General features: G+C 44.1%; 2 protein-coding genes across 10 annotated transcripts in view; one reads left to right on the forward strand and one right to left on the reverse strand.

The window, feature by feature from the left end:
• WDR41 (WD repeat domain 41) overlaps positions 1 to 3,424 on the forward strand; it is a 55,052-nt gene extending 51,628 nt beyond the window's left edge. For all 6 annotated transcript variants that reach the window (XR_012071371.1, XR_004188381.2, XR_012071370.1 and 3 more), the window contains one exon: positions 736 to 3,424. The gene's annotated coding sequence lies outside the window, so the exon portion shown is untranslated. The remainder of the gene's footprint in view (positions 1 to 735) is intronic.
• Positions 1 to 13,111, reverse strand: part of PDE8B (phosphodiesterase 8B) — a 283,401-nt gene that overhangs the window by 6,996 nt on the left and 263,294 nt on the right. For all 4 annotated transcript variants that reach the window (XM_015245637.3, XM_072958471.1, XM_072958472.1 and 1 more), the window contains exons 12-18: positions 11,109 to 11,186; positions 9,942 to 10,018; positions 8,333 to 8,497; positions 6,283 to 6,328; positions 5,740 to 5,875; positions 4,666 to 4,864; positions 296 to 513 (exon numbers count right to left, since the gene is read on the reverse strand). In XM_015245637.3, the coding sequence (XP_015101123.2) occupies positions 296 to 513; positions 4,666 to 4,864; positions 5,740 to 5,875; positions 6,283 to 6,328; positions 8,333 to 8,497; positions 9,942 to 10,018; positions 11,109 to 11,186 (919 nt within the window). The remainder of the gene's footprint in view (positions 1 to 295; positions 514 to 4,665; positions 4,865 to 5,739; positions 5,876 to 6,282; positions 6,329 to 8,332; positions 8,498 to 9,941; positions 10,019 to 11,108; positions 11,187 to 13,111) is intronic.

Here is a 13,111-nt window from a genome sequence, read left to right on the forward strand (position 1 = left end):
CTATCTGATACACTTATTAGCATTATAATCACTTTTTATAGAATGCTTTGCAGTGTTTAAAACATTTCATGAACTTACTGAAGACCAAATGGAGTTTAAAAAGATGAACACAGTCTAAAAAGTACAGTTAAGTTTATAAGGACAAGGTTATTATTTTACTGTCTGATACAGGGGTGTAACTGCTCTTATTTCCCCCTCCCTCCAAGAAGCAGCTAAGTACTTGGTGAAGTTAGGGAAAACGGAGTTTCCTCCTTGCACTTTACAAAGCTGAGCACAAGAGTCTGAGCACACGAACCTGTCAATATTCTTGAAAATGTTGCATTTGCTGTCCTTGACCGTGAGCTGGAAGGCCAAGGCTGTGTGGTGACTCTCCAAGACAGCGGTGTCATTATAGAGCACGGCGAGTTCACTGCCTGCATTGCACAGGAAAGAATTGGTCCTTCCCGGGTGATCCACGTCGTGGACTGTAGCAGCAATCAGAGCAGCCACCTCGTCTAGCTGATCGAGGCTTCCCTGGGGTGAGGAAGACAAGGCTGAGCATTATCCACTGGATGTTGGGGACCTACACCCATCCCTGTCTCCCGGGAGAAGATGGGCCAGGGGATCCTCTCTGACTTCCCTACAAGTTGGGAGGGCACCTAGGATACATCCCATCACACTGCTCTGCTGTGAATTATCTGGAGGGAAACAGAAACCTCAGCTGTAGTTGTAATGGATCCTAAATTCTTTTTCCAGAGTCCATCCATCCTACTTCTCCTGCAGGAAGATGCCAAACAGGCCTTTCAAAATGCATGCCGTGTGACATAATGCCATGACTCTCTTCCATGAGCAGACAGAGAAGGAAGTGGCCTAGGATCACACGTGCTACTTTGTTCGCCTACTTCTGAAAAGACTTGAGAGTGTGGCAGTAAATGGCACAGATACAAGAAAACTCTTCACGTGAAGATAAAAGGATTAGAACCAAGCCGCATGAGAGAATCAAGGACAAAAAGAAGAATCTTCCCAGGAAGACAGGCTAAGGGGGCTCTTGCAGTTAAGAACAAAATTCATCTCTGGGTTACAGGTGGCAAAGGCCAAAAAGGAGACCCTGTTTCCAACGCTCTCACTATATAATTAAAGGACACAAACCACAGTATCAGGGGATACAAATGTTTTCTCAGCTCACAGCTCTGGGAGGAAGTTATCAAATGGGCTACTGTTACCTGAGACACTGTACTTTATGAACTCATGCCTTCAGTCATTTATTGGACGCTTCCTGGGTGCTGGTCGTCATGCAGAGAGCTGGAGTTAGGGGCATAAACTGCGCTGGCACAGTCTCAGCACGTCTCGCAGGCAGTCACTTTCGTCTGTGTACTTACCTGTGCTGTGTGCTTCCTGCAGTGATTTATCAGCCCCGTAGTGCAAAGAGGGAAGTACAGATGGTTTGACAGTAACCATGAGGCCTGATCTAGTACAGGGCAGTGCTGGCCATTCAGTTTTCTGTGGGGATGGAAATGCCTGTATCTGGGCTGTCCAGTAACCTCTAGCCACTTATAGCTCCGGACACTTGAAACGTGGCCAGTGCAGCTGAGGAACTGAATGTTTCATTTTATTTACCTTTAATTAAATGTGAACTGCCACATGTGGCTAACGGCTACTTATTGGACAGTGCAGGTTGAGTGCAAGGTGTGGGCATGGAAGTCATCTCTTAGGGAGTGACTTTCATTTTGGAGCCTGAAGGATAAGCAGGAATTAGCCAGCAAAACATGTCAAGGGAGAGAATTCCAGGCAGAAGGAACAGCTTATATGAATCTCCTGTTGTGAAACAAAAAAGTAGTTTCTTCAGGAAACTTAAAGAGCTTCATTGTGGCTGAGTGAGGGGAAAAGTGGTCCCCAAGATGAGGCTGGAGGGGTGGGCATAATTTTTGGTTTTCCCAAGTTGCTTTCCTAGGCTGTGGGAGAAAAAACGGCAAACTGCTTCTCAGATGCTAACAGGTAAGGACCAGTCAATCTGAAACTCAGCCCTGAAAACCTTCCTGAAATCTGCCCCGACCAGCAGGGAGCCATATCCATTTCCAGTCCTGACCTGGAGCTGGTGGCCAATCAACTTGGCCTCAGCCCATGTGAACGGGTTTCCTGAGCCGAGCCAGCAGTCGATGCTACTGTTTTCAGCTCTTCTCAGAGATTGATTATGTAAGTATCCAGGGCAAGCAAACATGCCTAGCCCCATTGGCCCCATCACGCTGCCCATCAGGACCCAGAGCTGCCCCAACGTGGGCTGATTCTAGCTGTGTAGTGAGGCCCCAAGAGGCCCCAACTTCAGGCTTCCGGCTAGTGCTCTTGGAGTATGTTCAGTCCTGTTCGGAGTATGGGGCCAATTTATTTTCATATCTGCAATGAAGGAGATTCAAGTAACTGAAGCAGACAACAGTAGCATTAGGCGAGACGTGCCTGTCCTTCCAGCTTACACTGACTTGGACCTGACGCTTGTACAAAGGTACCAATAACAGGCCACGCCCTGCCTTTTTGATGAGCACTGTCTAATAATGCCATGCCTGATGAAACAGGGGGAGGGAAAGAAGACTTGGCTTCTTACTGGCAGATGGGAGAAGCAAGATCCCCTCTAAGGGAGGGAGAGACTGTCTGTGGAAGAAAACTTCCTCACCAAACCCGCCACAGTAGGAATTCTAAACCGCTGGAGGTGCTGACATTTCTGCATAGTGTTTTTCTTTCTTTAACTAGCAGGAGTAGATTTGTACCACAGTGAAGCAGACTGGCCAGAATGGTCTCCATTCTGGATTAGCCTTTCAAACAGTTGCTTTTCTAGGACAGTCACTTACACTCAGAAAACAACAGAAAATGCTGGCTACTCTGACCTCTCCACTTGCAGTGGTTCCTGGGAACTGTTAAGAGTGGGGAGGGGACAGGGTCTGTAACAAATTGAAGGGGAATGTCAGCTCTGGACACGTTACCTGTACGGTTGGGTTGAGGACGTGGAGCTCTGTCACAGTGACATTAAGAATTTTAGCCTTATAAAGAAATTAGGGACGACAGATGACATGGGTATTTGGTGAACACATTTTTCTGACTCTGTCAGTGGCAGCAGCTCTGGTGGAAGTGGCCTCAGGAGTAAATGCCACTTGGAGCGCCCCGCGATGGGCTATCCAGTGATCTTGGGCTGCTCACTAAACCTCTGAGCTCAGGAGTCCCTTTCACCTCAACCCCCTAGGTTCCTTGTAGCTCTGAATTTTCTGATTCTTTGGCAGAGACCGCCAAAGTTAGAAAATGTCTTTTGAATTACAAGCACACGGTATCTAGTCTTGGACTTGTTTCTATTGCTGCTATTTGAGAATTCAGTCAGACTCTGAATACATTACTAGAACAAACAATTTAAAGAAAAAATACTTATTTTAGGGGATCGTGAATAAAAGAGATCATAAAGTGACTAAGCATTCCCTAATGTATCAAGCATTTTATTTATTTTTCTAGAGTGGTTCTGCTTAAGTGAGGTTCATCTTTAACTCAAGGCTGCACTGCCTGTGGATCCCTTTGGTCTCAGTATTCATGCCCTCGGTCCTGCCCTCATTCGGCACGTGTGACCTCAGCTGTACAGTATCTCACAAGGTACAACATGGAGGAAATGAACCTGCAGTAGGGATCTGGAAGGATCTTAGCACCTCAAAGAAAGGTGCTATAGAAACACAGGCTGATAGCACCTGTATTGTCACCTTTTTTAAAAATTAGGGGACAGAAATCTTCAAAAGCATCATTCTTGAACCACTTTCTTTTCTTGCTAATGAAAGTAAATGCCAGGATCAGTCTGTGGCAACACTGAGAAGGGAACGTTCCCTCCTCCCCACTTTGGTGCCATTTCTACTCCTACCTATCCCACTACCATCCTTCTCCTTAAGTATCTAGAGTCTTAAGACTGAGAAAATTACCTCATACCAAGCATTTGCAGATTGATGTGAATCTGCTTCTATACAGCACTTCTCCAAGGGGTATCTGTATTCTAAGCTTCAATTTTAATTGTAGCGAAGGAATTACATGCTTCACGGTGCAAATGGTGGTAATTGGGAAAGAGGGGTGATAAGGACCTCTTGCCAGCTATGCATGGCGTGTACATAGGGCTCCCCCCAAGTCAATACCTGTAGATGACAGTATGGACTTCCAGGTAAGATTAAGGGACTTGGAACTCTTAAGAACTATGCAAGTCATTAATATACAGATTTACACATGTACACCTACACAGAACACACATATATGTATGTAAATGAGCAGGATGCTGAATGGCTCATTACTATGTGGACCATAATGTACCAATAGCGAAATTCTGAACCTAAAATTTAACCTCTAGACCTAGTAATCATTTGCTATAGTAATTAAATTCTGTCCTGTAACCCGGTCTCACAAAGGGCTCCTAGTAAACATTTGGAGAATAGGTTCAGGTATCAGCCAGGCATGTAAAGGAGTCCCTGTGGTGGCATAAATTATTTTAAGCATTTTTGGGGAAGGGAGGACTAGGAGAAAAGGCCATGTCATTACAACACCAAAAGGATCAATTTGGTAGCACAAAAAACTCAGATTGGTTCCAAAACAGCTGTTTGCCAGATACATTTCTTAAGATTGAGTTCTTAGATCTCCAAAACCTAGGCAAGTAACTCGATCGTGTTATCAAAATTCTACCTTTACTCTCTCCTTTCCGAGGAAGAAGGCGGTGGCGTGCAGCACGTCCGCGGCGTGGGTGGAGTTGTGGTAAGCGTTGGAGGAGTGGTAGTTGGCTTCAATCACTTGCAGCCAGGCCCGCAGAGTAGTTTCAGAACAGTGTAAAAACTCACATACTCCGAACCGGGAAAAGATCTTTAATCCCAGGTAAACCAATGGCCTGCAAACAAGAAAACAAACCCTGACTCACTGTATTCACTGCTCCAGAAATTGCTTTCTTTGTAGATACTTTATACTTACTGCACAAGCACAAGGGTATAAAAATGTGTCCTCTCCAAATCAGGAGATAGAGCATCTCCCCTTCACCAGGCACTTCCTGAAAACCAGGTGCCTCAGGGTGGTTAATCCAAATGACCTCTAGACAGTCTCTAAGTTATCTGCCTTTCAGTGGCTCTAACAACCAAGAAACATCCCTGACAGTCGCTCTCCATCTCCGCTTCCACATAAGCTCTGCACTTCCTTTGTGTCCCCTGAGGAAGTTACTGAGCCCGAGGACAAAAGGGATGGCTTGCGTGGGTTCAGCACAGTCATGTCATTTAGAGTCAAGTTATTTATAGGTGAGTAGCATTCATATCCTACAGACCAACACCCCTGGAAGAAACAGACTTCTGCAACAGAAGGGGACTTTCTGAGTTATCTAATCTTTCCCTTACCTATAGGATGGATCCAAAGAAAAGTCTTCAGTGCTGTCAGACTCATTTTTTAAGGTGCTGAGAGTTTGGGGCTGAGAATACCTGGAACCCTTGGCTCACTGGCACAAAGGAGTGACTTGGGTAGATCTGGAAAGGACACTATTATTTCTTCGTCCTGGGTCATCACCAGGCTGATCCCACATCTTACCCACTAAAACGCTTCTCCATAAAGGTTCTCACTTAAGGGGCCATAGTCCCTGCTCATTTCTCCAGCATGGAATGAAAGGCAAAACCTCCGAGGTCTTTTGTGGCAAGGATTCACATCTCCCTCAAAGTTTTCGGACGTGAAAGTCTAGAGTGTGGCCATCAATCCTCCCATGCCTGCAGACAGAGAAGCACATACCTTTTATGTGTCACAGATTCCAGTTCAAAGATGTTGAACTCCCAGCTTTCCTCATTATCAAGTAATTGAGCAATAGAAGGAGGGACGTCATTGATGGTTATTGGCATCGCAAGGTGACTGTGACTCTGGTGCACATCTGGACAAACAGATGAGGTAGGGAAGGGCGGTTAACTGTGGAATTGTGAGTGCTGCTGAGCATCTGCCATCTTCATGGTTGCCACTAGAAAGAAAGTCTTCAACCTCGAGGGGTAAAAAGAATTTCACTTCAGGGTTCCCTTACATTATTGAACTTCAAGACCCCCAAATAGAAAAATAATCCGGTTTAACTAAATTTAAATATATAGAGGTTTGCAATTCCTATTCTGACAGTGCTCAGAGAAGTAATTTAAATTAGGAGAGCTGGTTTCAAATGTAGACCACATAAACTCCAGTGAGACCAACAGGAAGTATCACCAAGGCCCTCCTCAAATAATAATCACAACACTGGGGGAGAGACAGACCAGAGACAGGTTACCAGTAACAGATGGAGAGAAGACAACTTACTCTTAGTGAACACATACTCATTTCCTGACAACCTTCTTAAGCCATCCTGGAATAAAGAGAGATGCTGTGAGAAGCATGCTTTACTGGCCATTATCATTACTCCCCCATTTCTTTTATTAGCCAGAGAGAACTGAATCCTGATTAACCCAGCCCATCTGGAACTCCAAGTTGAAGCTCAGAATCAAGTCAGAACAATAGCTACAGAGCAGAGGATACTCTCCCCTCCACGGCTTTTAGCCCCAGGAGACGGAGAAGTGAGAATAAAGTGGCTGTGACTGCACTCAGGCCTCACACCTGAGCTGTGAATTGGCTCTGTTCTCCTGCCATCTTTCTCCTGTGGCATTTTGAAGCCACATTAATGAGACCAAAGAAGTGATCTTGCTTTGGATGCTTGTTAATTTGAAAGGACCCCACTTACCGTCGTAGGGACACTGTTATTCTTGTGTTCTTAGATTTATATCCTGGGGAGCCAAAGCCATGGGCCACATTTTGGGGATGACTTAATGTAAAGCCTTTAAAAGGTTAGGCTAATTTTTTATCTAATATCTAAATTAACTTTTTTTCCAACTGTACTTTCTATCTTGCAGCATGAGCTTTGCTGCTAGCCTTTAAAAGAATTTTCTGGATTTGAGGTCTTTGGAAGGGCAGCATAAGGGAGTGGACAGAATTCTGGTGTTCTGCCATTTACTAGGTTCTTGAACTTGAACTCGTCCCCAGATGTTCTTGCATCTCCGTTTCCTGTCCCCTACCCCTGAGTACCTAATTATTTAATTCTTTGCCTAAGTCATTTACAATTGCTTATTTGTCACCCCTAGAAAGCATGTGCTAAGATTTAAAGTATTAGTGAAGGGCTCCCCTGAAGTGACACCTTGGATCTTTAGGCCAAGAGCTGAATTTTGAAAACTAGATAAATAGGTAAGTAACAATGGCCGTTACGGTCCTGCTTCTAAGGCAGGTATCACAGGGAACTCCTCTGTTTTTAACCTGCCTTTATTTCTCCTCTTGCCCAGTGCTACATGACCTGGAGAGGAAGCCCAGGAGGGTGTGGCGCAGGGGGAGGGCGGGCAGGTACCTTGTTCTAGGAACCAGTCTTCCTGCCGCAGCTCCGCAGTGGCCAGCGCCTCCTGGCAGACCCTTGCCAGTGTTCTTTAGAACTGAGGTCTACACTGCACTGGGATGGGGCAGCCAGGGCCAGCCCAGGGGCACTCAAGGAAGAGGAGGTCACTCAAGTTACGGGCTCATCAGAGACCTTTAGTAGGAACACGGAGAACTGGCCAGAAAGCAAGTCAATACTCAGCGTTTGGTGACAGGAGCAGACAGAAACCTTCAAAGTAAAACTCTTAGATGACTTGGGCCTCATTTTCTCCCAAAGAACTCTTCCGGCTTCAGCCTCCAATAAGGAGCACAAATGAATAATCTGAATTTTCTTTTTCTTCACTTGCTGATAGATGATTACAGCCAAACAGATCACATCAGAAACACTGGAACAGGATGGCTCCTTAGAATCGGCTACTTTGGGGGGTTACATGTGGTGGTACTGGAGTGCTGGCAGGGGGTGGCTTCTCCTCCCCTCCCCGTACCAAGCCAGAACAGCTCCACTCTGCTTTTACTGATTATAAAGGGAACTCCATATAAAGCTTTTACTCAAAGAAAGAATTCTACAGCTAAGATTCTGCAAACTGGTGCTGTCCTCGAAGTACCAACCCTCCCATTGTATAAAGAGTCTGAGGTCGAAGGAAGCCTAGCCCTAACCCTCAGTGGAATACTGTGCCAGGTCAAGGGGAACAAGTAAACAAGGGCCCACTGTGCATTTTTAGCCTTCAGTCAACTATCCGTTTAGTCTTTGCTGAAATAAAATTCCGAAGGACGAGTTCTGGGCACAAGTGATCCATCTGTGCTCCTGCAGCTGCTTCTGGTTAAGCTGATGTTGGCCCATTGAGCAGGTGTTTCCACACCCATGGGTAACAGTGTATGTGTTGTGTGTTATATGTATTCTGGGGTGAACCTAATGTCATCTGCCCTGTATTTCTAGTTTTCCCTCATCACTCACAGTCATCAGGCCTCCCACGAGGTCACTGGTGTGAGGGTCTTCATCTTTGGTACCCAGCTGTGGGGAGTATAGTTCTGTGGTCCGTAAAATTTCTAAAACTCTGTCCAAGGCTTCTGCTACTGTGACAGGACTATTTTCTTGGGCTGCATTGATTATATTTATAACCTAAGGATGTAAAGAGAGAGAAAGAATACATTTGAGGACATTAGGATTCTTCTTCCCAAAAGTCATACGAGTGCCCAGACTCTAAAAGAAATCAGGTGATAACACATCTTGTTGCTCACAAAGGACTAGTGCTTTCACAGCACCACTCCCTTCTTCCTGAAGCGTGCTTTTCACCCCACCTTCTCCCAGTGTTTCTCCTGCTTTGGGGACCATAATTTCTCAGGCTCCTTTGCCGACCCTTCTCCTCTAGCTCTCTTCTGCAGGTTGGCGTTCCTCAGAGATCAGTGCCGGGCCTTCCTCTCACTCTACAGTCCTTTCAGAGATGAGCTCTTTCATTTCCATGACTTTGGACATACATGATCCAGATGCCAAGGACTCTCAGATCTACATCCCAGCCCCGACCTCCTTTTTGACCTTCAGATTTATATACTCAATTGCTTGCCTGACATATCTATTGGAATATCTTGCTTACATGTCCAAAACTAAACTCATAATCTTGTTCCCCTCTTCCCAAAGCAAACATAACCAAAAAATGAAAGACAAGAGCTGTTCTACATTGCAGTGAAAAAACCACTTCTATTAATCTTGTGCTCAAACCAAAAACATAGGAGGCCCTGGGTGACATACCACTTTTCCTGAATTCTCTCCCTGCATGACAATGTAATTCATCATCAAGACAAGTTGAATTTACCCCCAAAATATTTACTGATCTGTCCATTTCTCTCCAACTCCACTACTATAATTCTAGTAGAGCTAACACCATTTCTTGCTTGGAATTCTGGAAAAGGTCCCTAACTAGCATCTTCTCTTTCATTTTTGCCAGCTCCATCCCATTCTCTGCAGGGCAGCTGGGTGTTCTTTTCAATAAACACACTTGATCATGTCACTCCACTACTTTAAACTCTCCAGTGATTTCCATCACGCATTAACTAAAACATGAACTCTCTATTACAGCCCAACTGGCCAGAATGAACTGAGCCCTGCGTAACGGTGTCACCATCTTCTCCCCTCTGCTCTCCCAGCTCCAGTCACACTTGACTCTCAGGTCCTCAGCTGCTCCATCCCCCACTTGTCCCACCTCAGTTCTCATCCCTTGCCGTGTCTGCTGCCTAGAGGCCTCTCCTCCCTCTTCTCCGTTTCAGGTCTTCTCCCTTCAGGTCTTACTTCAAACGTTACATCCTCTACAGAGAGATCCCTGACCACCCCTCTCACCAACCAAAACAGGGCCCTAACCTGATTTTCTCTCATAGGACCCTGCTGTTTTCCTTTATAGCAGTTTTTGTTACTTATAACTATGTATTATGTGTTTATTTAATATCTGTTTCCTTTACCAGACTGTAAACTCTATGATATCAGTAGTCTGCCAGTCATTACTTTATCTCCAGAATGGAGCCCAGTGCTCAGTGGCCCTGACTGCAGAGTAGAGGCCGCAGCTGCCACTCACCTTTGTGATGGGAGCCTCGATAGTCATGGAATGAATCCTCGCCATGGATGGGTAGCGACGATTCTGTAGACTTGGTGCTGCAGAGAAGTCAAGAAAATTGTATCTGGTTTTGGTGGCTCAGCTTGGCTTAAGTGCAGGAATCCTTCATGGACTGGGGGCCTGGTTCTCACAGGACTGCTGTTCTGCAGTCCCCCCACAAAGCAATGAATTCAACCATCTCTTAATCCGAAAAGGCTGATAGCTCATCCAGTACTTGCCAGGGTCTGGAAAGGGTGGTCTGGCCTGGAACTTTGATGGCAGGAAGGCTTTATGAGTCTCAAGTCCACAAGGGGAATTTCAGAGAGGGTTCATGAGATCCTGAGGCCTCATCCCAACAGCCTGATGATCCCCCAGGACTCACTTTCCTGTAAGTCGCTAAAGCCCAGCGTGGGCAGTTCTGTCACTTTCAGTCTCAGCCGCTGACCATGTAACTGGATGAGTACAGTGCAGAAGGGCAGGCGTGGGCCATGACTAGGGCGGGGGTCAGCAGGAGAATGAGCCCACGCTCAGTGGAATTGGGGCCAGGCACTCCATCCACTTTCCTGAGCATTTAGGTTCTTAATACCAAGCTCTCATCTCTAAAAACTCAGCTAATCCAGTTGAAATTCCCTCATCCATTATCCTTTCCATCTGAGATATTCTATCTATCTACACCGTCAACCCATCTGAAAATATTTCCATTCACCTGTTCTTGACATTCCTGGTCCCCATCCCTTGCGTGCCATGTGATTTATCCATCTTCTCTAAATTACGCATCTTATGTCTAAAGTCTTTGGTCCTTGCTAGTTCAGCCACTTGCCTCACACTCAGGTATCCCAGTGTGACTTGAAGGACAGCACTGAGGAGTGACCTAGTTATTGAAACTGAGCTGCTCTGGTGTTTACATGGCCTAACACACTTCAGGCCATAAAGAAACACGCATGGAGTCATTTCCAAGAGAAGATAAAGACTGTAAAAAGTAAAAAAGAATAAGAAGGCCTAAAAATTTTTCTGCCTACAGGGAAAAAAAAGCCAGTTTAGTTGTGATCCTGCTCCTGGGGGTTTTGTTCACATGCTGATGAATTCTTGAATATATTCCTCTGCCATTTTCTACATTTTAGAGTCAAGGAAGTCTGAAAAACTTCTTACCATCACTGCCTCGAGATGATATTGACTTCACATCAATGGACTCTTTCCTCCTGTTCTTGTATCTGAATGAAAGTGACTCTGAGGAATTCAGATTAGTAATGGAGAGTGATTAGTTTTCAGCTTATTCACAGGTGAAGTTTAGACATTTTTTCCCCTCATTCTCCAAAGAAAACAGGGTTACTTTTAAAGCACTGTCAAATATTTTTAATAATAAACCACTTTCCCTTCAAATCATTGGCACACACACAGTTATCGTCATACTAGTTGTAAAGTGACGCCCTTTTCTCATGGTGCCGTATCACATTGTAATGGGGCTTATTACTACAGGTTGTTTAGTTCCATGAATAAATATCTCCTTAAACACTGGAACTTGGGGGAAATCTGGGGGGTGGGGTGGTCATAATAAACTGACCTGACGGATAATACATTTAACTGGGTGGGGAAATCTTTTATGGAGATATTTGAATAAGAGAAATAAAATATTAGTCAAATTTACAGAGAGTTGAATTTATTTGAGAAACTAATTTGGACCAATTTTAGGCCCCTCTGAAAAGTCAGACCCATAGATGGTCTTCAAGGTTCTTCTGAGAATATAATTTCATCAGATGATTCAGACTGTTGATCCCAGGAAGGAAGAGAAGAAAAATTGGTTTTATAACCCCATCAATTTCACTTTCACTTTTGTACCTGTTTTCTGAGGGGATAAAAAGCACTTTAAAAAATCTATGTTTAGTCTTTGCAGACTTTGAATTTAATGTCTCAAAATGTGCTGTCACATTGATGCAAGATCTAATCAAATGATGGATGCCACCCGTGAGGACCAGGGGATAAATATGTCAGGACAGCAGGGGTGGCTTCAGAAACCTGCAGTCTCGGGGCATTTTCTTCTTGTGGGACTAACCCATAAGCAAGGAGAGAAACTTAACCACAACACAGAATTTCTCCTCACTGTGGTAAGAGAGGAGGCAGGTGTGCAGGTTTCAGTAGGGAGAATGCTTTTCTCAGACACCAATAAATGATCATATCCAAGAAAGAACAAAAAGATGCAATGCTTTTTAAAGAATTGTCTAATGAGACCGAAAAAAAAAAGTGCAAGAAAGCATAGTAGTTAAGAGAACCCGTTTCAGAGTCAAAATGCCCAAACTCAGATCTCCACGATGCCAGCTAACAGCTGTGAAACCTTGGGACTGTTTCTCCGCTGTGTCTCAGTACCCACATCTGTGAGGCGGCGACAGTTACAGCATCTCATTCATAGGCTGTTGTCAGATGTAAGTAAGTTAACTCATGGGTGGCACTTAGAACACTGCCTGCTACATAGAAAATATGTAGTTCATGCGGCCTGTTGTTAATTACATGTGTACATTTGCATATATATCTTCTTTTTAGGCACACATAGGATCATATTATATTATTGTTCTATTGCTGTTTTCACTTTATGTCTGATTCAGTTTTAAAAAGGTTAAATCAGTAGGTAAACTGAATTATATTTATACAGCATGAAGAGAAAAGCAGGACTACTATAAAATTAGCCTGAAGAATACAGCCGTAAGGCCTTGTCTTAAATTACCTAACTTAAAATATTTAGTATCCCTTTGCCTAATTTTCTTCCAGACTCTGCCTTAGTAATCTTCCTGGCTTTGGATATGAGTTTTTTCAAACCCTGAGAAACTAATAGTGGTCATTTGCACATGATTTTTTGTCTATTAGGGACTTGATAATCATATACACTGCTACCGTTTGTTTACCAAATAACAAATTAAATCTAATTTATTAAAGATTTAAGATTAAATTCAGGATTAAAGAGCACAAGAATTCCTCAAAATGTAGTTTCTAAATAAAACTAAACTAAGGAGTCTACTGTTATGGCTACAGCCCAGGCTGGATTGTTGAATTCTAAGTCATTCATTAAAAACTGTTCAAAGATGGATAATGCTTATTCTTTCTGATTTTTTTTCTTAGCTGAAATTAAAATCTTTAGCAATAGAAAAGACTAAAAATTTGGA

The sequence above is a fragment of the Vicugna pacos genome, chromosome 3 (assembly GCF_048564905.1).
Source record: "Vicugna pacos chromosome 3, VicPac4, whole genome shotgun sequence".
In the NCBI taxonomy this organism is placed as follows: Eukaryota; Metazoa; Chordata; class Mammalia; order Artiodactyla; family Camelidae; genus Vicugna; species Vicugna pacos.